The sequence below is a fragment of the Pantherophis guttatus genome, chromosome 2 (assembly GCF_059756535.1).
Source record: "Pantherophis guttatus breed Tessera chromosome 2, ASM5975653v1, whole genome shotgun sequence".
NCBI classification, from domain to species: domain Eukaryota; kingdom Metazoa; phylum Chordata; class Lepidosauria; order Squamata; family Colubridae; genus Pantherophis; species Pantherophis guttatus.
The window spans coordinates 120,337,941-120,362,347 of record NC_142064.1 but is presented as its reverse complement, the minus strand read 5'-3'; the positions used below and the strand labels follow the sequence as shown (position 1 = coordinate 120,362,347).

At 39.6% G+C, this 24,407-nt stretch overlaps 1 protein-coding gene across 2 annotated transcripts in view; it reads right to left on the bottom strand.

Annotated features, from left to right (window-relative positions):
• Nucleotides 1-24,407, bottom strand: part of APEX2 (apurinic/apyrimidinic endodeoxyribonuclease 2) — a 62,785-nt gene that overhangs the window by 3,680 nt on the left and 34,698 nt on the right. For both annotated transcript variants that reach the window (XM_087888687.1, XM_034434089.3), the window contains 6 exons: nt 19,147-19,232; nt 17,139-17,322; nt 14,614-14,727; nt 8,067-8,204; nt 3,261-3,464; nt 958-1,144 (listed from right to left, as the gene is read on the bottom strand). In XM_087888687.1, the coding sequence (XP_087744813.1) occupies nt 958-1,144; nt 3,261-3,464; nt 8,067-8,204; nt 14,614-14,727; nt 17,139-17,322; nt 19,147-19,232 (913 nt within the window). The remainder of the gene's footprint in view (nt 1-957; nt 1,145-3,260; nt 3,465-8,066; nt 8,205-14,613; nt 14,728-17,138; nt 17,323-19,146; nt 19,233-24,407) is intronic.

Here is a 24,407-nt window from a genome sequence, read left to right as displayed (position 1 = left end):
ACCACGATGTATGCCATAAAAACCAGAATAGTTCACATAACATTATCTTACAACTTGGTGGAATATGGGATTCTGGAGGTAACCAATGTTTTTACTTTCGGTACTGATCATAAATGTATCTTCATAACATCACGGCTTCAAGGCTGGGAATTCAAACATCTTGAAGAAGAAAATGTGGGCTTTCAGAAGACTGAAGGAGCCTTATCTTGCCTAATAACCCAGTGTTCCTTGATTTTTTTTCTTCTGGACCCCTTACCCCTTTTAAAAATTATGGAGGACCCCAAAAGAGCTTTTACTTGTATGTTAACTCACCAATGTATAACTCACCATATGATAACTTTATCAATATTAAACATATTAGAAATTAAAATTGATGCATTTACTACCACTACTGCTTCTCATGGTTGTTTGATGGGATTTTAATACTACAGATTGTCCTTGACTTACGACCAGAATTAAGTCCCAAATTTCTGTTGCTAAGCGAGACAATTGTTAAGTGAATTTAGCCCCATTTTATGACTTCTCACCGCAGTTGCTATGCAAGTCACTGCAGTGGTAAAGTTACTGATAGTAACAGAGTTGTTAAGTAAATCTGGCTTCCCCATTGACTATGCTTGCATAAAGTGGTCATGTGACCCAGGGATGCTGCAACCATCATAAATATGAGTCAGTTATACCAAATGTTTGAATTTTGATCATGTGACTACAGGATGCTACAATGGTTGTGTGAAAAATGATCATGTCATTTTTTTCCCCCAGTGCCATTAGAACGTCAAACAGTCACTAAATGAACTCTTGCAAGTTGAGGACTACTTATATATTATTTTTTGACATAGGCTGGCAAATAATTTTGAGTTTGCCAATCTTCGAGAGAGTCTTAGGGGTCCTAGGACCACACTTTTAAGAAATGCAGGTAGAACCCAGTCCTCCCATTCTCCAGACACCAGGTTGTCTTACCAATGTGCTCGCCGCATGCATCACAATATTCTGCATAGAGGCTTTCATAACAACGGCAGCAATAGGGGCGACGTTGGCGCATGATGTATCGTTGCCCACCCAAGGCCTCCTCACACTCAAAGCAGCAGAAATGGCGCATGTGCCAGTGACGGCCTTCGGCTTCTGTGCACTCATCTGCAAAGATGATCTGTTCAGGGAAAGCAGGGAGATGGGTCCAAGGAGGAGACCATAGGAAAAAAATAATAATAATAAAGATAAGGAGAAAACTCCTGCAGCACTAAAATTTGTTCCCGTCTTCAACACACCGCAAAAATGTCACAGCCTTTCACAAGTACCCTTGGAACCATAATTTGTTATTTTTAATGTAAGCTGCCTAGAGTCACATGAGATGGATGGCTATATAAATGTGTTACGTAGATGACAGAATTCTAAAAACTATGCTCATCTCATTGATTTGTTTTTCACAAACTGTCCGGCAAATTTGGAAGTGGGGATAAAAGGATAGAGGAATAGAAATTCAAAAGGCAAAAGGTACAAAAAACAATATCAAGGACTTCCAAATTTTTAAAATTAAATGGCCAAAATCTTGCTCGTGTGCAAGATTGAATGTTCTCACAAGTTTTCAGGAAACATTTCCAGGTACTTGGAGGTGAGGTCACACAAAATGTTGGAATGAGTTCACCTGAAATGTTTGCCTCTCCCTCCTAGGAAAGCGCAGACTAGGAAACGCAAAGAGCTGCTTTCTAATAGAACTGCTACATAAATTTGTGTGATTGCCCTGTTTATGTATGATCTGGGAGAGGTTTATATTTAGCATCTTGGTTCCTGCCAAGATCTCTTATGCTTTGTGATTTTCTCCTAGCCTGGTTCAGTTGTTTTAATATCAGAACTAGGTTTGAAGAGTCTGAATATGATAGTGGATGGCTCTAAAATCAAAAAGGATTCAGCTCCCTACCCCTACTTAACCTACATACAAGAAGGGCAGGTATCTGAATCAATGGGGCCTACATTCCATTAGGTCCTCACAAAAACACATCATGTCTAACTTGTCCCTAAATGAAAACCGAAATAACTAACAAAAGCATTCTGATAATTAATGACTAATATGTCCTGTACAATAAACTAGTTTTGGACCTGTTGTTTCTTCCATACATGATAGCAAGTTATATTAAAGGAGAAAATTACTGGTCCATCTTTCATCAAGTAGTCCGCATTTGCTTCTTAAAACAAAGCTTGGTTCAGAGGTTGAATCCATATATTTTAAAGCCAAGATGTGTTTTAACCATGGTTTATTGCTGAGACTATCAAAATAACCATAGCTTATATAGCTCACACTACTCTGCTACTTACTCAGATGCTATTCTTCTATTCTAAAGGCATTTATTCTAAAAGGCATTTCTAAAGGTGTTATGAGCCCTTTTTATTCAATTATCCATTCTTCACCCATGAGTCAGTGGGGAAATCTGTGGTTTTACGGAATCTTTTTGTGGGTATAGTCTTTGAGATACTCTGAGGTGGGGGCTGCAAGTGTATGTTTCTAAGTTTTTCCTGTGCATTTGTTAGCATTTTATGATAAATTAATTTGAACTGGATGAGGTATATTTTGTCTATGTTTTTTAGAGGGATTGATGAGGATAGCTGTACATTTTTATGCTGGGAGTGTATTTTGATTTTGTGAGGTGGATAATTTGCTATGTTCTAATGGGACAAATATATGGTTTGCCATATGAAAGTTAGATCTTCACATTACCATTTGTTCCAGAAGAAAGGGGCACTAAAAGAATGATTGCCAGAAAAGTGCAGGGAGTTGGGAGTGAGGAAGGCTAGATTACCCAGAGTGATGTTCTTTTTAGTCTCTAAGAGAGACTTCTTAATTTTTCTTGCATGATACTTCTATAGATTGGTTATACTAATGAAATTTGGTTAGAGGGTAAAAATAAAGCAGGACAACACAACACAAGTGTATTACTTGAGGTGAATTTGCACCTTTAAACAAACACAGACAGACTAAAAAAAGACAGACTGCTGTTTTGTGGAAACCAAGCCAAAGTAACATTTGGACAGTTTCAATTTAAAGTAGTGTTTTTCAATCTCAGCAACTTTAGGACATATGGAAAGTTTCTGAGAGTTTATGTCCACATATCTGAAAGCCGCTAGGAGTGACAAACACAGCTTCAAAGCACACATGTATATTTCCAACTAACACAAATGATCCCAGCTGCCCAACTTCCATATTTTCCATTCTGGGAAGCCTTCCAGAGGCTCCCAGACGCTCTACATAGAGTCTGGCTGGACCTTCTCACCTCATCACAAGCTTCACATCGTGGCTTGAGGCGCTCAGCATGGTGGCGCCCACAGTAGATTTTGCCCTCCTGGTAGAAGTAGATCAGGTCAACAAGGAGCTCTCGACACGTGGTACAAACAAAGCACTGGGGGTGCCAGCAGGCACCATGGCCAGCTCGACTGGCAAAGACAGCAATGTCCCCTCCACAAATCTGTTTTCCACACTACCAAGAAAAGAAGAACAAGTAAAAAACTTTAAAAAAGCAAACACAATGGATTCAGTTCCTGCACTCCTTTAGGTGAGGAATGTTACACTTTCCAGTTTATAAATATTGAAGGCATTTCAGTTTTTGCTTTTTCCCACAGTGAGACCATATTTCTGGCACACATTTTTTTCAGGCATCCAGGCTTTCTCTGGCCTTAAGTCAGCTGCTCTCTGTGGATGATGTATTTTCCAAGCACTCTAACCACATTAGTATACTAAGAGAAAAAAAAATAATCTGGTTGAAGGGAATTGCAAAGATGCTGGTGATCTCTGACATTTCACTCTATTTGAAAACATTTTATCTCAGGAGCTCTTCTCAACTCATTGGAAGCTTTTGAGATTTTATAAGCAAAAGAGAAAATAAAGAATACGACTGAAAAATGTCATCTCCCAAATTTGACAGTCCTAATTTAACAAGGCAAGTAAGGATATTCCGAACTGACTTGCTGTGGCTGCTCTGATGTATAATTTGAATTCAGTTTAAAATATACATATATTTCTGAAATTTTCACAGATGAATTTAAGGAAAGGTAAACGGAATCATTTAGAAACAATAGATGGGCAGCTTCTTTCTTTTAACTGCATTAAGAGATATATGCTAATGGAAGCCAATGAAACACTAGAGGGCAGACTTGATCCACCAGTATATTTCTTTTTCTGGCTACCACCAATGTTTTTCAACCTTAACAACTTTAAGATGTGTGGCCTTCAAGAATTCTCCAGCCAGGCACACCCTGCCTTGGCAGTCCATGTTCAGATCCTGACTTGATATTTGAAATAACCCTATTCTTTAAAAAAAAAAAATCTGTGAAAGAGACAGGGCAGAGCCAACCTGGAGACAAAAACATATGAAGAACGGTTGCAGGAATTGGATATGGCCAGTCTAGAGAAAAGAAGGACTAGGAGTGACATAATTGCAGTATTCCAGTATTTAAGGGGTGCCACAAAGAAGAGGGGGGATCAACTTATTTTCCAGAGCACCAGAAGGCAAGACAAGAAACAATGGATGGAAAGTAATCAAAGAGAGAACAACTTGGAATTAAGGAGAAACTTCCTAATAGTGATAACAATTAACCAGTGGAACAGCTTGCCTTCAGAAATTGTAAGTGCTTCATCACTGGAGGTTTTTAAGAAGAGACTGGACAGCCACTTGTCTGAAGTGGTATGGTCTCCTGCTTGATCAGGGAGTTGGACTAGAGGATCTCCAAGGTCCCTTCCAGCTCTATTCTAATTGATTGAATCTAGAGTAGTTGACAGACTGAAGCCTGGCCTAGCTTCATGCTTTTAAACTTTTCCAAACACTGCTTTCAGTCTGAAATCAGGATCTAAAAATTAATTCAGAGTGCAGCTCTTTACTCTTGTATTTATTTTTTGTAGATTTTTATTTTTCTAAAATCATTCATTCAGTAAAAACTACTAACACCTTATAACAGGGCAAGTTCTAGGGTTTTCCTTAGATTTTTGCCAACCTGTAGTGTCCTGTGTTTAATCTGCAAGCGGTGATGGTGCTCTCTTATTACAATAAAGCAATGGCTGGATTTCTACACCCATTGAATCAAAGCTATCCATCCCATGCTACTGCCTACAATTTGCATGCTTATAATAACAGATATAACAGTGTTTGCCTGCACTAAGAAGCATTCTGTTCTGAAGACCACACAGAAATATTCTATTCAACACAGAATTTGTTCCAGGTTAATGGCCTGGGGCTGCCTTTTTCTTCAAAATAAAAGTGAACTTGCTCACCGCTAATGATAAAATCTCATGTCCAAACAGTTTTTGCCCAACAGCAGATACATTTCCACAGGCAGATTTTTTGAACTTTATTAATCATTAATTCAGTTTCATAAATATTAACTCAGTTACGTGAATATTGCAAAGACATAGTCTGTAGAAAGACATTTTTGTGTAGTGATTGAGATATCAAGTTAGAAACTGGGAAATTATGAGTTTATTTATTTATTTATTTATTTATTAGTTTGATTTATACGCCGCCCTTCTCCGGAGACTCAGGGCGGCTTACAATGCTAGTCCTGCCTTAGGCACAAAGCTTTCTGGATGACCTTGGACCAGTCACTTTCTACCAAGCCCAGGAAGCAGACAAGGGCAAACCATTTATTATTTTTATTTTATTATTTATTAAAATTATATGCTGCTCAACTCATGGTTTGAGGCAACACTTCCAAAATCTTGCCAAGAAAACTGCAGGAATTTGTCCAGCAGTTACCAGGAGTCAACACTGACTCAAAGGCACCAAACAGAAAGCATGGAGAAGGCACTCAAGGATGTTGTGATTATAGAATTCACAGGCAGGCAAAAACCTTTTGCTAGGCAAAAAAGAAACAAGAATAAAAGTGTCCGGTTTATGCTTATAGTGTGGGTTTGCATGTCACACTAAGCCAAAATCAGACCACACTGTGGCAATCTGCAAACTTTAAAAGAGCAGAAACTGTTGCTCATCTAAGGGTGTATTTGATCTTTGCCAGAGGCTTCTCCCAGCCCTGCTCTCCCTATTAACCTTTCGTTAGGACTTACAAAAGCTGGAATGTTTTATACACAAATCATGGTTTAAAATATCCCAAATCTCCCGCTACCTGAAGACTAAAGTCCAGGAAACTCCCTACCATTTGATTCTACCAAAGGCAGAAACTACACCTAATGTCTCAACTTACACTTGTGGTAAGATGGGTAGCCAATAAATTTTATAAATAAATAAATAAAAATGAATTATCATCAACATAATTATCTCATTGTGAGATTAACAGCTAGAACCAAACCACATCTAATTAAACACATCTGAGTAAGTAGGGCTACAACATCTGGGCTGCAAAGATCCTTAGGGTCTGGTAGTCCTAGAACAAGAACCTAGATAAAATCTGATACTCAAAGGTTTAGGCATATGACTGGGAAATCTGCCTTTTTAAGGTTGGTTCCCCATTAGTGACTTAGAGTATCTTCTACAGCATGGGTATCATACTTGATCATGTCACATGACGTATCGTGATGTATCATGACTTTTTTTGCCTTTGTGGAGTCGGGGTGGGCGTGGCCAGCGTGTGACGCATGCGGCCTATGGGCCGCCACTTTGACAGGCCTGTTCTAGAGTTATCCAACTATTCTTCTGCAAAAACAATAATGGTGAAAAGCTTTGCACCACTTCAACAGCTGGATAATACTGTGAGGATGCTATTGATGACTACTGGGGAAGTGGTCTAAAAATCCCAAATTCCAGGAATTAACTTAAGCTGAGGATCACCAAGGCTTTAGCCCCACAAAGCCAGGCAACATTTCTGGATTCCACAAATAAGCAAAACAGAGTAATCAGGTCCAGGAGGCCTTTTGCTAGATAGATACTTCTGAAATAAAGGAACAGGCCCCCAAGGTTCAAAGACTGTAATTTACAGGGAAGGATTGTATTGTACATCTTTCCCTTTAATAAGCACAATTCTTTTTCATGCTACTTAAGAGTTGATAATAAAAGAGGCTGGTTTATACTTTATTAGTTTATAATAAAAGAGGCCGAAGCAGCTTCCTTGACTCACTACTTGTATTTGGGGATTAGTGATACTGCCTCAAGATATACAGGAGTCTCTGAATGAAACTCTGAAGCACCAAAAGCCTTCAAGGAAACTGAAGCAGCTAATGGTTCCAACAGCTGCTACAGGCACCTGCACAGTGTCCTCTTTCCTTTGGTCACCCTTCCTACAGCAATAGGCAGTTTCTTTGAATTCCACTGAGGAACCAGAAAGATGGTTTCACTTCCTTTTCTCCTTCAACTGGAGGAAACAGGAGCAAACTGGCAAATGGCAACACTACAGCGGGAACTAGGATGCTCTTCAGACATGCTTTTAGCCACTGCCCTAAATGCCAACTCCTGCAGCCATTGTAAAGATTCGCACGACATGACAATTTGTTCACAAAATCCCATATGAATGAAACCCCAACAATAGCAAAAGTGGGCAATGAACAGAAATCCTTCCAATACAGACTGCTCTGAGAACCACCGGGAATGGGAAGCACAGAAGAGTTCTGGAATCTGCCAGAAAGTTTGGTTTCTGATTTAATCAGCCACTCTGAGGTTAATGCCACTTTCAACATAAAAGGCTCAAGGAGCCATGATCAGTCAATAAAGGTTTTTACTATGGTTTTAATCTGAACTTTATCACATTAAATGTTGGGAGAAAAGTCTATGTTTTGAGAATATGCCTCTGGACACATCTAAATACCTGAAAGTGAGGAAGGAGGCTAAAATTCAGAAGGGGAATTGACCTCTTTTCCTCCGGGGCTTAGCATATTGGGAAATGTGGTGGAAGCAACCAGGTATTGGAGAGAAGTGGCAGCCTCTTTTCTTTTTTCATTTTTCTCTCTCTCTTGTCTCATCCCCCAATCACTTGCTATTTTTCGGATGCTGGGCCTAAAACAGAATTTCAAGACCCTACTGCCAGAAGTCTAGTTTGAGTCAAATTATTTCTCCCAAGAATTTTTTTTTAAAAAAACCATTCTTCTCAAACTGCTTTACATTGATAAAGATACAAAATGAGCCCCCTCCCCCCACCACTACCTGTTCACAGATGGCTCCAGTTATGGTGACAGGAAAGAGTCGGACTGTTCCTCGGCCAAGGTTCTCTCGCTTACGCTGCTGTGAGAATAATTTCAACTCCTTTGCCTCCTCCTCTTCCAGGGAACTGCAGTACTGAGCCTGGATAAAGATTTGAAAAGGAAGGCAAAATGGTCAAGAAAGGCCAAGATCTTTTTTTCTGCTGATGACTCTGGGGCAGGGTTTCCATTCCAGGAACACTCAGTATGACCTGCTCTCAAAATGAAAAATCTGGAATAAAATTACAAAGGGAGGGTAGCTGGCTAATGAATACTTAGTGTAATCCCAGCATTCCTCTTGCTGGTGAACTCCAATTCTCCTTACGTCCAGCCAACACACAGTCAGTCAGTTCTGAAGCATGATGGCAACTGCAGTCCATCCATTTCTGAAGAGCTGTATGTTGGCTACCTAGGCCCCAGCTGAAACAGAGAACCATCCGTTTACTGGGCCAAGTTAGACAACAGCCTTCAGATTAGAATAGAATAGAATTCTTTATTGGCCAAGTGTGATTGGACACACAAGGAATTTGTCTTAGGTGTATATGCTCTGAGTGTGCATAAGGAGAATAAAATACATTCGTCAAGAATAAAAAGATACATCATTTAGTCATAGTCAAGGTTACTAATAAGCTATCAAATCGTACTAGGAAACAAATAAAAACAATATAATTGAAAGATACAAGCAAGGAACCTGAGTGGCGTAGGAGGCTAATGCCTCCTAAGGCAGCATTTAACATCCAGCTGCCTGCAATTACTGCGAGTTCAATTCTGCCCAGGCTCAAGGTCGACTCAGCCTTCCATCCTTTTTAAGGTGGGTAAATTGAGGACCCAGTTTGTGGGGGCAGTAAGGTGACTTTGTATAAATATACAAAAGTATGAAGGCTATTGCTTAACGCATTGTAAGCCGCCCTGAGTCTCCAGAGAAGGGCAGCATATAAATCAAATTAAAAAACAAAACAAAACATGGTTATAGTAATAAGTGGGAAGGGATAGGTACTAGTAAGGAAGAGAAGAATAATAGTAATACAGTCTTAGTAAATAGTTTGACTGTTGTGGAAATTAGTTGTTAAGCAGAGTGATGGCATTCGGGGGAAAAACTGTCCTTGTGTCTAGTTGTTTTGGTGTGCAGTGCCCTATAGCGTCTTTTTGAGGGTAGAAGTTGAAACAATTTATGTCCAGGATGTGAGGAGTCTGTTAGATATTTTCACAGCCCTCTTTGACTCGTGCAGTATACAGATCCTCAATGGAATTAGAGCAAGAAATACAACAGGTTTAGCATAATGTTATACAGATCATTAGTTAAAGAAATATGTACCAAAGAAAAGAGGAAACAGAGAGATGGGAGAAAGAAAGGATAAAAAGGGGATGGTCCAAGAAACAGAAGAAAACTGGATAACCCCTTCAACTCATTGCAAGCATTCAGCCCCGAACATACTCCTTCTGAAAGAATGAAGATCTCAGCAAAAAAAAAAAGAGGAGAATTTACAGCTTTTGATCTGTACAATGCAGACACCAAGGGAATACATTCACTGCTGGCAAATGAACAATTCCAGCAAACGAAACCAGCCCAGGTCAGGGTAGCAACTAACTAGCCATAAATCATAGGAACAGACAGCACCAGGCTGCCCTATCAGGCCCCAGGGATCTGGTAGCCCAGAAGATAAAAGAAATCAATTAAATCTTGCCCAGGGAAAATTTTATATTTTACATCAGTCTATAACTGAGAATGGTGGTTGCCCACAAGTATGGGGAAACCATTAGCTTACTGACCTTGTGTAAACAAATCAATTCCTACTCCCTAGGAGGCAAGGAATTTCCAGGGAGAGCTCACACAGACTTGGGACTCTGGAGGTTGATCAGAAAACTACATCAAAGCGGGCCCCTTCTCAAGGAAGCTCTGAGCCTAATGATTAATTTACCTCCTTGAAAGTTAAAGAGGGTGGAGAAAAGAGATTTAGCACAGAAATCCTTCATCTGTTTACAGTTTGAAACTGGCAACCCTCTACCAGGGTTTTTTTCAAAATTCTGAGATGCCTGAGGACAGAAGTTTATTTGAACAATCCGTACTCCCACGCCCTTTCTTCACTGCATTCTATGTGAGCATATTTTCCTTCACTGCCTTTTGTCCACTTGTCAACAGTCCAATAGCTGGAAGAAGACCTGAAATAGATCTTGGCATTATATTTTAACTAATTCATTTTGCTACCTCTGGTTAAAAAATGGTGATCCACCTAAGTACAAGAGATACCAAGTTGTATTTCAGGAGTCCTTCCGTGTAAAGGGCCCCAGGCAATTAATCACCCAATCTCATCTTTTAAAAGATACAGACTTTATCTATTTCATTTCTCACAGTTACAGTTATTATTGGGAACAATGCTTGGCCCTTTCAATCTGCAACCCATTCAAAGTGCAGAAAACTTAGAACAAAATGCAGCCTTTTAATGTTTTTAATTTTGAAAACATCAGGTTTCTAATTCTTATTTAAATCATTGATCAAAACATAGTGAAAACTGCAGATTTGTTGTTGTTGTTGTTGTTGGGGTGTTTCAATGGAACTTCCCCATTCCTTTACATACTGCAAAAGCAGAATAACAATGATAAATAACAATACCAACCTCATTCAAGTAATCATAATATTACATCAGTACAGTATCTCCTGGTGAAATATTTTTAAAAGTCACATATAGTAGGTAATGTTATGCACTGGTAGCCTAATGGGGATCACAAATTACAAGAATAATTATGAATGCTTTTTTGGGGTGATTATTTGTCCCTGCCACCTGTGGTAGTTTAAGCCCAATTATTTAGACTGCAAACAGAGAACAGGATTGTGTAAACTGCCTTCAGAGCTGATAACTGCCAGTGACTGACAACCCAGCAGGTGAGAAGGCAAAGAAACTAATCTAGCAAAATACACAAGATTGATCTTGAGGAAATTCCTTTCTGATTCAGAGGGTGGCAATCGTTTTAACCCTTTAGCCTTCCCATTTGTGTGCGCATACCAAGAACAACCAGAACTCTGCAAGCACACTCCCTTTCTAAACTGATGATTGGTAGAAGCCTGGGGAAGGTGGATTGGGATCTAAAGGAGGCAGGACTAGAAAACAACTTCCAGAGGACATAATAGTGTTCTGAAGAAAATAGTGGACGACCGCAATGGAATGAAGAGCCAGCGAGTAGACTAGTTCTTCAATAATTCCTCTCTGGACAAGAAGTTTTGAAATTGCATACAAGTGCTTCAAACAGCTGCTTCTTGTGATGGGGATCTCTGGCAGATTTAGAGCTCTGGGAGATGAGGGAAGAGCCATTGTTCTCAAACTGCAGCCAACACCTTTGAAAAGACACTGAGTTTGCATACTTCCTGTTCTAATCACTTTCAAAAATTGCTTCTGAACTGCTTTAGAAATCTTTAAATCAACAGGTTTGATAACACTGGATGAATTTCGTTCAATTCTTTGCAAAAGAAGTTTTAATTATAAATTTAAGAACATAGGTGTTTTTTTTAATAAACAGCAAAGGGGATGATTAAAATTTTTATTTTCATAAGCTACAAACTCACTACGGGTCCAGGTAAAATTGAAAACTAGAGGGAATTAAAGATTAAGGTTAAAGGAGAAGAACACCTCAATTTAATGTACAAATACAGAATGAAGCAAAATATTTTAACATTGGATATATTCAAGGATATTTTTGAACAATGGACCTAAAAGTTAATTTTAATATCATCTGCCTCTATAGATAAACTGTGTTTTAAAAATGTTATGGCAAAGGAACAAGATCTGCCTGACAAGATCAAGTCTTGCATGGAAAAAGATGTTACACTGTGTACACAAAAGAAACTGGCTGATGTCTTAATATTTAAAGGGAACATACAAACAACAAACCAAGAAACTGACTTGGGTACTTTTCCTATATTTGTTTTGGAAAAGAGGCTTGTTAACATTTTGAAAAGAAAAAATGAAACATAGTCAAACTTATGGCATTATTTGAAGGAACTAAAATTTAAAATTGTTAAAGGTAAAATGATTCAAATCTTTATTGTTAGTGCACAACATCTGTACAATAAAATAAAAATAAAAGGAAGATATCTAAAGTTAGTTTACTTGGTTTGAAGTTAAAACTGATACGTCACCCCCGGTAACCTTTATGGACTTTTGTTGACAGCAGGACTGAACTGCTTTATGGATTTGTTTATAGATAAGAAATGGCATATGGAAAGAAGAGATCATTTGATGTATTTTAAGAGAAGGTGATAAGTTATTAAAATTGTTTACACGTGATCAAAGTGGGAAGTTACTCCATTTATTTTCTTTTTTCATTAATATATTCTTATTTGTAGCATCTCTAGATTGGCTTCAGTTTCCCTCACCTCACACCCCAATACTGAGAATAAAAGATAGGGGTTTTTTTTGTTGCTGACAATGAGATGGAAAAGGGCAAAGCAGTAGAAAACCAGTTCTGGTCTCTAGTTCCCTAAAATAGAGTCCACCATATTACCTGAAGCACTTATTCATTATAGTAGAACAATCACTGGAAAAATCCAGGACTTAAGGCTTTTACTGTTTGTAACTGAGAACACCCACATATTCATACCACCAATATAGCATCACTACTTTTGAGGTAATTTGAAGCCACTGGAGGGGAAATGGAATCAATTCCCTTGTGTGGTAAAATTCTAGCTTTGGGCTGCTTATCTATTTTAAGGCATACAGTTATTATCTCTGTTAATACCAATAATACATACTTTTTAAGAAGCCACAAAAGAAATATTTTTTAAAAGGGATGGTGCAAATATAAGCCAACTCCTCACAGACAGGATCCCTGAGATAATTAGAAAAGAGTTTGTAATCTTTTTTCTAAAAAACAAGTGGAAATCTATCTAAAGTACAACTCATGTAGATATTGGAAATCAAAGTTGGAGGTTCATAGTAAACACAAGCCAAGTGGAAGAGCAGGTAAAAAGGCCATTTGTGAGGTATCCAAACTTTTATGAGATGGATCAATCAAAACTAGCCTGGTGAAGGTATCATGGGAAACGAATGCTGATTGCAGATACTGGCTACAGTATTCTCAGCAACCCAGTCCTGGGTTGGGTTGGGAAGAGTACTATACTAAAATTTCTATACTATCAACAAAACTTCCATACTGATTCAGAAGAAAAAATTGCAGCTTTAGAAATAACAAAAGCATCCTAAATTTGGAATGCTGAATACTTCTCAAAACTTTTTCAATCACATTGCAAACAAATATATGAAGGAAAAGTGAATGAGTTGAAGGAAGACCGGAAAAAATCATGCTTAGATGAAAGTGATGAGATCCTCAAGAAATAAGAAATTTAGAGAGGGGAAGAAAGCAACATATGAAATGCTATCTTGGACATGGTGGAAGGAAGGATCGAAAGATATGGATATACTTAATACTATCAGTATAAATTAAATTTAGCTATTCTTTTGTTTATTGTCTTATTTGCGTTTGGTACTTTGGATAATAATGTGATCAACCTGAAAGAGACAGAATGATAGATATATAGGCTTGTGCATACTTCTCTCCCAAACACAATTAAAAAATATTTCTACCCTGCTTATCTACTTAAAAAACACTTCAATGCACCATTACAAAGCAAGCAGCAATAAAGCAGTAGGAAAAATGGGTATCAAATGCTCTCAGGCTATGTTTCCAAAAGCAGTTTAAAAACAGTAAAAGAAGGAAGACGCCAAAGAACAGCATAATGGAGAAAAGATTCTGAAGCTTTTTTCCTACTAACAGGAAAATGTGTTGATTGGAGACCACCATTAATGTGGCTCCTTTTTCACATATTTATACAGCATTACAATCCCATTTGCAGTTTAAGCAGAGAGACAGTGTTTGGGCAAAGTCATCTAATGAGTTTCATGAATCAGGATGAACTTGAATCTGGATCTTCCAGATCCTAGTCCAACATCTTAAACAGGGGTCTATGACAATTTGCCACAGCCAACTTGCCACAGCCAACTCACCTCAGGACAACTGCCATGGCCAACTCGCTGAGGGACAAGTGTTACATTAATATCAAAGAAATGGTGGACTACAATCATTAAAGAAAGGATACAAAAGGAGGGACAAAATGAAATGTGAATGAAAAAATTAAAATATTTTTTATTTATTTTAAATAAATTGAATTGTTCAATTGTCCCGTGGTGAGTTATCCTGTGGCAAGTTAGCTGTGGCGAGTTTCCTGTGGTGAGTTTGTGGTGGTGAGTTGTCCCATTTTGCTTAACCAGCACACTAACAACAAAGGACAGTATTCCTGCATTGTTTAGAAATGGGATTCCCAACATTTATAGTTTTTGCAAAAAAAGATCATTCCTGTTGAAGTTCTTGCTTCCACACAATTAATGGAATATTCCTGAACTTTTGCATCTGGTTACTACATTTATCAAGTATAGAACTCTTAAGAAAACAGCTTTCTATAGGAAATCATCTCCCCATCCTCATCCCTTCCTTCTTATTCAATAATAATAATCCCTCCTCACCTCACTGTCATGAGGTGGAAGCTGGTGCAACAGCTGACGAATGCGGTACCGTTCTCCAGGGCTGTTGACATAAGGGACTTTGTCTTCTGGGAGGCAGCTGAAGAACTGATAGACCTGAGGGTAAAAAGCACCATTTGTGAATTTTGAAGGAGGACATTAGAGAAGAAAGCCAAGAATAGAGCTCACAGAGGTTGCATCCAGTGCTCAGTGAGTCTAGCAAAAATTTTCTCCATCTTCTCTACAGATCTCCCAGGAAGCCCACACAAAGCTAAATTCCTCAAACAGGTTAGGTCATCCCAGTTAGGTCTCAAAATGCTGACAGGATGCCCTGGGCATATGCAGTAATCCTCTGGAAGCAAAAGTGTCCCCTGCAAGTATATTATTATAAACATCAGATGTCTTTTTCAAGATATGGGCTCCATAGTTATACAAATTATTATTATTCTATCTGTAAGAATAGGATGCAGGATCAAGGCCATTAACTCAGGGGCAGGTGGCATGTTTGGTTTATAGAACGTTCCAAGTTCAAATGTTTAGGTTTGCCAGATATATGAGGCTCAAATAGCAGTGCTGAGAAAAAACATGGAGATCACAAACACCCTCAGATGATGGGCAACCCAATGGGGCCTGATTCCCACTCCCCTTTTTCTTTGATAATTCCCAGAACTTTTCCAACCATGACTGCCCAAAATCAGTACTTTTCCTGGTGTTCTGAGATATATTTGGCCTTAAAACAGGGTTATGTTAACCCAAGTGTTCTCAGCTCATCCCACATGTTATATGGCCCAACTCAGAAAGCATCTTCGTCTTACCCAGTGCAGCCCTTGTACCCTCTGAAACAGGAAATTGAGTCCCCTACCAATCAAAATATTTTATTCCTGAGGAACAGCAAGCAATAAAACCTTTCCGTTTGCTACAAGATCAAGCTTTCTTCTTATTATATCATTTAAAGATAAAGGTACCCGAATCTGATCTACTGAATTCAACAGGGAACTTCCCCCACTAATCTCCTCTACCCATAATAATAAGCCAGTGATATAAACACACACACACACCACAAAATTTCCATTTTGCAATTTAAATTCAGTTCTGTCCAGCATGATGGGCAGAAGATTTTTATTTTAATAAGTACTATCCAAACGAATCTTCAAGACAACAGTGAGATCCATTCAGCTGCACTGGACTGAAATAGTCCTACATAACATCACTACTATAAAATCATCAAACAAACAAATAAATATTATTTCCAGATTCAACTCTCCACTCAATGGATTTTTTCAGAAAAACACATTCTTGTGGTCTAATAAACTGGCCTTACAGGGTTCTCCGGATAATTTACAGAATAAAAAGGTAAATACTTTCTGTAATGAAAACTCTGATAAGAAACAGCAGAAAGTACTATAAATGATTCTCTTTAATCAGTTTAAAACAAGAGTTTACTAATCAAATTACAAGCAGCCTGGCTTTACTGGAACAATTAGGTGACACAATACACACACGTACACCCAAAAAGGTAGTTACTGCTTTGTAATTAAACTAATTCTATCCCATTTAAACTTCCTGCCTTCGTCTTTAGAAAAACACCCCATTTTATCAAGATCAGCATCAGTACAGCCACATACCTTTAAAAAAAAAATCCATGCGTTCCTCTGCATGAAGATTTCAGTGAGATTCAAAACCTTGCTACCCAGAAATCAGGTCCAATAAAATACTGAAATCTTGCTAAAATTTCCTTCCCCTTTTAGAAGAATGTAATAACAGGGTTGGAAGGTCTTTAGTCCAACCACCTGCTCAAGCAGGAGACTCTAGTCTATACCATTTTGGACAAATGGCTTTCCAATCACTTCTTGAAAACCTCCAGTTTTATACCAAGAAAAGTTAATAACACTACAGTAAGAGAGCAATATTTGACATAGCCATTTAAAAGTCATTATTATCATCTGAAAGAAGTAGAGGAAGAAAGACAGCAGATAACTGTGGATTTTAGCAAGGAGCAAGAATGAGAAGATAGAAATGGTAAGTTTGGGGGAGATGTACTTGCTACATCTTTGGGCATGAAGGATTACTACTGAATCCTTCATGCCCAAAGATGTAGCAAGTAAGGCCTAGAAGGATTCAATAATAAGGCCTCCCCCAAACACCTCTTCTATCTTCAATTATTCACTTTCTTTCTTCCTTCATTTCTTTCAAAGAAAGTAAACCATGATGTTCAAGATTACGAATCTATATTATTGATTGCAGTGTTGTAAAACGGTCATGTCTTCTCCCACATAACACTGGGAGATGTAGTTCAAGCAAAACAGACAAGGCAGGATATGTGTAAAAATGCTCAGAATAATTCCCAGAAATCTTTGGAAAAAGCCAGGACAACTGAATTGGCACTAAACTTGGGGGCTAACCAAATAACAAGTGGGGGTGGGTGGGGGGTGGGAGCTAAAAACAGATTGCACCAAAAATGCATGTAACCTTCTCCTGCCTTGTTGCAGGCTGGGTAGAGTCTCAGAAGATGGAACTAATAGCATCACCTGTTCAGGCTTGAGTCCTGGAGGTACCCAAGCGTATTCTTCCGAAGCACAGCCAGAATCATCATCCGAGATGGAGTGACGCTGGAAGTCAGAAATGAGCCGGCACATCATCCTTTCCAAGTCGACAGGGGCCATGCGTACCGCATGCTCTTCCCGGGGACACTTGCAGTGTTGGCAGATCTTCCTACACGGGAAGGAAAATGCTTATAGTGACCTAAGTCTTGGAAGAGCCAAGAGAAGCTGCAAGAAACAAAAGATCTCACAGAATTCTGTCACCTACCAAATATTAAAATAATAATAATAAGCATAAGCATAGTTCCTCAAGACTTTACCTATAAACCCTCTGATTGGACCCCGACCAATATTAAATTGGTCCCATCAACCTCTACTTAGATACATTCATTCTTAATTACAGACCCAGAAATCTAGAATGAATGATTAACTTAATAACTAGCTGGCAAACCACAAGGTCACATTCAACCAGTGTTAAGGTGGAAAACAAGATAGTGTGAGTAATCTAAAAATGAAATGAACCCAAAATATAGTAATAAAGAGATAGCTGATTTTAAAAAAACACTAAGCTTTTCTAAACCAATATCAAGTTCTTATATTTTATTATTATTGTTACTGCTATCCCATCCCTTAAACTAAATTCTGAAAGTAGCTTATATACAATATAAATTTCTACAACTGAATAGCAATGTAATCTAAATGGTTTTTCTAATATATTATGTTTATTTGCACTCTGACTACAAATAAGGATCAGTCCAGTTCCCCAAACTTTATAACAAGGACAATAGGAAGAATGAAACAGCCTGTGCTCAACCTTCGCAATGGGGTTATCACCAGTTCAATAGAGATTATAGCACAATTGGTGATTGGTGAAGCAATTCTCAAGCTTCCCTTCCCAGAGACCGGCTGACAGAAGCCAGGGGGAAAAGGCAACCAGTGGTGAAGCAAGATAATTGAGGTGAATGTAGAAATGCAGAGGGACAACTCGGGCTATAACATGGAGACTATTTTGAAGAAGGGGATGTATAGTGAATAATGGAGAGAGATAGAATAAAAATATTCTTCAATTGCACTATTTTTCTGCTTCCATGAAGATTTTTATTCAGAAAAGAAAATGGTCAGTGTTGGGGGGGGGGGGAGAGAACTGAATCCAGAAAAGTTATGTTTGAAAGAGAAAAATGAGATGAATGTGAAAAGAGCAATGAGAAAGAAATGAAAATTATATATAAATGCTGGGGGAAAAAAGCATGGCACTATAACAACTGGAGAAGAAAAGATACAGGGCTAAGACAATGTTTCAATTCATTTATCTGAAATTCTATTTGGATTGCATCACAGCAACATCTGCAGGATCCCATGGCTTTTATCAGTCTAATCCCTCTCCCCACACCCAAAAACAAAATGAATAAATGAATAAAAATGAATAAAACAATAGGAAAAGTGAAAATAGTACAAGCAGAAAAGGCAGATGTCAGAATGAATTAAAGGGGGTGGGGACCATATCAGGCAGCCCTAAGCATTTTATTCAGAAGTCAGCTTCTGACTGCATGTGCACAATATGTGTATTCCTTAACAATTCTTCCAAAGCCTGGTCTCTTCTACATATAGTAGGCTAGAAGTCTTATAAGTAGATATATAGGAGGATGAAGGCAATAGTCTAACCTTGTAAGGATTTCCCGTTACAAAAATGTGTAATGTGTACTGTTTGTGCAAGTTAAATATGGGTTTCAAAATGAGAGAAAAGGGTTTTTCTAAAGCAGCTAAAATCAGACTTCTTCAACTTGGTGCCTATAATTGACAGTGCCAGCTGAGAATACTGAGAACTGCTAAATGCCAGATTTAGGAAGGCTGGGTGAGAAAAGCACAGTGAACCTAAACAATGAATGCAAACAACATATGGCAGCCCAGTAAACCAGGGAGGACCGGGATGAAAAAGCCACTTGGAGCATGGAAGGGGGACTTAGTGGAGCAAAGGAGGGACAATACATTCTCCTACCTCCATCCATGCACTAGGAAGCCTGGGCACTGCTCCCCACACGCCTGACACGGTTGGCCCCGGTCAGGGTCCTCCAGTTCAGGCAGCTGATGTAAGACAGAAAGGCAAGAAATCAACCACCAAAACTGTAACGGCATCCATGTCACAATTCCCAATGTTCCCAGTATGGCTCCACCCTACAGTTCCTATTTAACTGCAAAGCCCGCTTCCACCTGCCAGCGTGATTAGTATACATTCACTAGCAGGCATCTTCTGCAAGACCACTGTGAGTGAGGCCCACTTTTCAGTATCTACCTAACCAGGTGGTGCCCATTGATGCTCTCCAACCCCAACCATTCCAGTTGTCTCTACCACAGATGGGGATACATCAGTGCTGTCAATCCAAATGCCTATACAACTAGTCTCAGCAGGTTCCCAACAACATTGTTCACCAATTCCCATTTGAAATGAATTGCTTACATTTTTAGATTGGCTTTTACTACAGAACATGTACAGGTAGTCCTCAATTTACAACCATTCGTTTAGTGACTGAAGATAGAGAGGCACTGAAAAAAGTGACTTATGACCAGTTTTCAGAGTTAACAACCGTTGTAGCATCCTCGTGGTCACACAATCAAAATTCGGACACTTGGCAACTGGCATGTATTTATGACAGTTGCAGTGTCCCAGGGTCATGTGATCATCTTTTATGACCTTATGACAAGCAAAATCAATGAGAAAGCCAGATTTACTTAACAACGACATTAATAACTTAACAAAAGCAGTGGCTCACTTAACAACTGTGGCAAGAAAGGTTGTAAAATGAGGCAACATTCACTTAACTTGCTTAGCAATGGAAATTTGGGGGCCAATTGTGGTCATAAGTCGAGGACCACCTATACTATACCTGGGAGGTAGAACTGAATTTGGGTATAGAAATAAGAGGATTCTATTTTCAAAACTCACTTTCCAGAAAAAGGAACAGGGATGGTCTGAAGCCAGCCTTCAAAACCTCTGGCCAAGCTCTGTTTGAAGCAGGGAGGATATTTTTTAATAAGGGCTCTTGAGATCTTGGACCAGTCCCGCTCCCTGAACTCTAGGAAGCACCCTCTGAATTCTAGGAAGCTGGCAGAGGCAAACTGTTTCCAAAAAGCCTTGCCAAAAAAATTGCAAGGACTTGTTCAGACAGTCACCCAGAGTCAAGACTGGCTCGAAAGCAGCACCCTCTCCTCTTGCCTTGTCACCACCAACCAGTGCTGCTGAGAAAGTGGTGTCTGTGTGTGTGTGTCTCTCTCTGTGTGTGTGTGTGTGTTTGTGTGTGTCTATTTGTGGCAATGTCTATTCCCCCAACTCCTCTTGCCTTGTCACCACCAACCAGTGCTGCTGAGAAAATGGTGTCTGTCTGTCTGTCTGTGTGTCCATATCTATTCTGGCAATGTCTATTCCCCCTCTCCTCTTGCCTTGTAACCATCAACTAGTGTTGCTGAGAAACTGATGTGTGTGTGTGTGTGTGTGTGTCCATGTCTATTCGTGGCAGTGTCTTTTCTTCCATGCCAGCTGTGGGAAGCCAGTGAAACTGCTAAGCAAGGAGCTTTGCGGGTGAAACTCTGTTCCTGCACAGGCCTAGAAAAGGGAACGCTAAAGAAGCCGAAAGGAACCAGCAGGGAATTGTGGGGAAAATGCAAGCCACACAGGCCGCGACCTGCTCTGTGTAGTCAGCGAGGCAGGAAAAGGCCAGACGTTGGCTTCCTGCCACTACAGGTGACTGAGAAAAGTCGGCAGCAAAAGCAACAGGCGTCTTGGGAAGTTTTTACGCGGGGCGGAGAAGACCGGAGACCGGAGCGGGTACGCGAGCGCGACGAGAAGGAGAGTTTAATCGGCTGCGAAATTGCATAGAGCGGAATGGGAATTTTCCCGGACGGGTTTTTTTTTTTTTTTTTTTTTTTTGGGGGGGGGGGGGTTCTTTCCGTCCATCTTGGCTCCTTCGTTTAGGGATTTCATCACGCCAACGCGCTATGAATGAAGGGGGAGCGAGCGGGAGGCAATGTGCTCGGAAGAGAGAGGGAGAAGGTGCCGGGAACCGCTCCCACTTCATCCCCCCCCAGGCAAACTTCACTGAAGCCCCGCCTGAACTGGGCAGGAAAAAAGAGGTTTCGAGTATTTTATTCCCTACTCGCACCCTTAGGCCAAGAGAATGCCAGAAATGATGAAACCAAGAGGAAAGGGGTAAAAAAAAATAAGGTGATCCCTGGACCATCCATCATCCATTTTTCCCCTTGAAGCCTCAAATTATCAGCTTTAACTCACTACTGGCACTTCCTCTTACGCTTTTCTTACCTTTCTGTAGAATGGCAGTGTATACCTTATCAGTTTTAAACATAATTGAAAAGAGATCTGTAAACTAGGCTCTCTACCTGGCTAACATTTCACCCTCCCGGTTGCCCAAATTGAAGGAAAGAAAATGACATTTAAACATAATTTTTAAAAATATCCTGACAGTAAGCTGCCATAAGGATTTAGGAAAAAACACTATATTTTCCTGTACTGAATAGAATGTACACCTCAGAATGAACATTCTGCATGCGTCCCAAAGCCCCTTATATAGTTATTATTGTTAATTCCATCAGATCACAAAGGAAAACAACCCTTAGATTCTTAAAAACAAATCTTGTTTAAGAAGTGCATTCTGCAAATGCTCAAATATTTGCATTTTCTATAAAGAATAACAAGCAACTAACAGCAGCCACCATTTCTCAACAGAACGGGCAACCATTGTGTTAGGAGTGCTCACAATCCCTAAGCAACATAATTCCTTTCCTCTCACATCTGTTAACTGATATCTACCCAGACGTTTGCAGCTTAGAAGGGATTTCAAGGGGGAAGGATATAGTTCATCAGATGATGCTTTGATAAATCTGCCAAGGCAGACATAATATGAAACCTTTATCTCCCCTCACCCCCCACCATTATGTGACTCCTTTTTATTTTACCACATAAATAACTATTTGTGTTTCTATATTCTCCATAATAGCCTAACACAACCCAAAAAGCTTTCTGTTAGAAGGAAAGGCAAAATACCTCTGATCTATTACTAAGGATTTGGATATATAGAAATCCCAATTATAGCTTTTCAGAAAATTGGCTCGAGTCCTACAAAAACATTGCTCACTCATATATCCTTTCTTTCTTACCGACACAATTTGGACCCCCATCCCTATTACACCATAAAATTTGGTCTTACCCGCTTCCAAGGCTCCAAAACTCACACTGAAACTTCAGTAAAGGAGAGAAAAAAACAGATAATGCAAGAGAGAGAAATGACAGAGAGAAAATGCTGTCTACATTACTTCACAGATGCTCACCATTTTTGTTCAGCTGCCCCCAGCACCTACTGTTCCCCAGTCCTCAAGACAAAACAAGAAGTGTGGACTTAACTTGAATTGCCCTAGAAGAGGGAACCCAGGGCAGAGAGAGAATTAACTGTTTTATCTCTAAAAGTTTTATCTCTAAAAGAAGCAAAAGTGGCAAAGTCCAGAAATAACTGTCTACACCCCCCTCATATCAGCCCATACATCAAATGATGGACTCTCTCCCATCAAGTGTCTACAATAAGCTCAAACAAGAGTGTCCAAATATAGGATTCTCCACTGGAGCATCCCACCATTCAGCAGAGCGAGATAACCACCCAAGCAAAGCATGCAAAGGATGAGGAATGAAAGCAAGATGCTGGAAGACAATTGTGAGCCACCAGAGCTTGCACCAAACACCAGAAGTTAGCCTACAAAGGCCATTGCCCTTCACCATCCAGCACAAACTCCTGAATGTTAGCTTGAAAGCTCTCTCCAGCAAAGATCTTCATATCGTCAACTAACCACTCTAAGCTATCAAAAAGTTACCTGTTCTCTTATTCAGGTCGGACCATGCTCATTTGCCTCCCCTTATGCCTGGAAGTGCCTCAGCGAACACCTGTTACTACCTCTCCCTCTTTCAAACTCCACCTCTTCTATGAAGCCTTTGGCTTAACTCCTAGGTCCTCATTGAGCGGAAGCTAAAATATCTCTAATAACAATTTAGACATGTTATTACACTGTTAACTTGCCTCTCCCTATCCTTTTATTGTGCCTCCTACAAATACTAAAATTAATGGTATATGCTCCTCCAGCAAAGACCTAGATGCAGAAATTTTTTGCTTGTGATTCATGTATTAAATTCCCATCCCACATTTCCTTCAGGAGTTTAAGGTGGTGCACATTATGCGCCTTCCTTCCATTTTTCCTCACTGTTCTGTGGACATGTTGGTCTGAGATAGAATGACTATCTCAAATCACCAAGGAGTTTCTATAGTTGAGAGTGGGGTTAAACTTTGGGCTCTTCGGTGCCAGTCCAACACTGGCTCTGGAACATCACTCACCTTCATGGCACTTTATCAAAACCTTCCACTGTCAAGAGGAAAAGTCTCACTGGAAGATTCCATATGCTCTTATTAATGAACTTAGCACATGGATGTTATGGGCAACTGGACGCTTTTGGGTATCGCTCACAGGTGTAAAGGTTAGGGATATGCAGGGACCCTTTACATAGAAAGAATGCATAACCATTTTCATGTGAGCAAACTTCATGCTTGTATCATTCACCTTTTTCTTAAGAATTTCTACAGTTTTTCTACTTGTTTAATGTATTAAGAAAGTCCAGTTCAGGATCTCAAAGCAGGAGATAAGGAATGCTATGGTCCTCCACATACTGATGAATTGTGGCCTTCCCACAATTCCTCCTCCCCCCACCTCCTTCAACCCCCTCATTATTTCCTCCGAAATAAAGCATGTTTAATTAATATGGTTGGATTTAAGATCATAAGATTTTACAAGCCGCCAACCTAATCCAGATGTTTTGGGTTATGATTTCCATGATAGGTTTTGTGTTGATTCAAGTGTGTGTTGACAAAACTCCTGAGAACAGATGACTATCCTGCGTTTGGCAAAAACCCTATGATCCAACAGGCATCCCAAACCATCTCTTTCATGCCACCTACCTCGGATTTACAAAACACCCTCCCAAGACAATGGGTCTCCACAGCACAGCCACAGATAATGGCAACTGCCTTTGGAAAAACTAGCATTTTATTCCCTTTGGGTGGCCCTCCTGTGGATATTGTGTCTCACTGAAAAGGCCTGGTGGCTCAGCAGACTGATAGCATTGTGATTAACACCAGCTGTCTGCAATTACTGTAAGTTCGAATCTCACCAGGCTCAAGGTTGACTCAGCCTTCCATCCTTTCTAAGGTA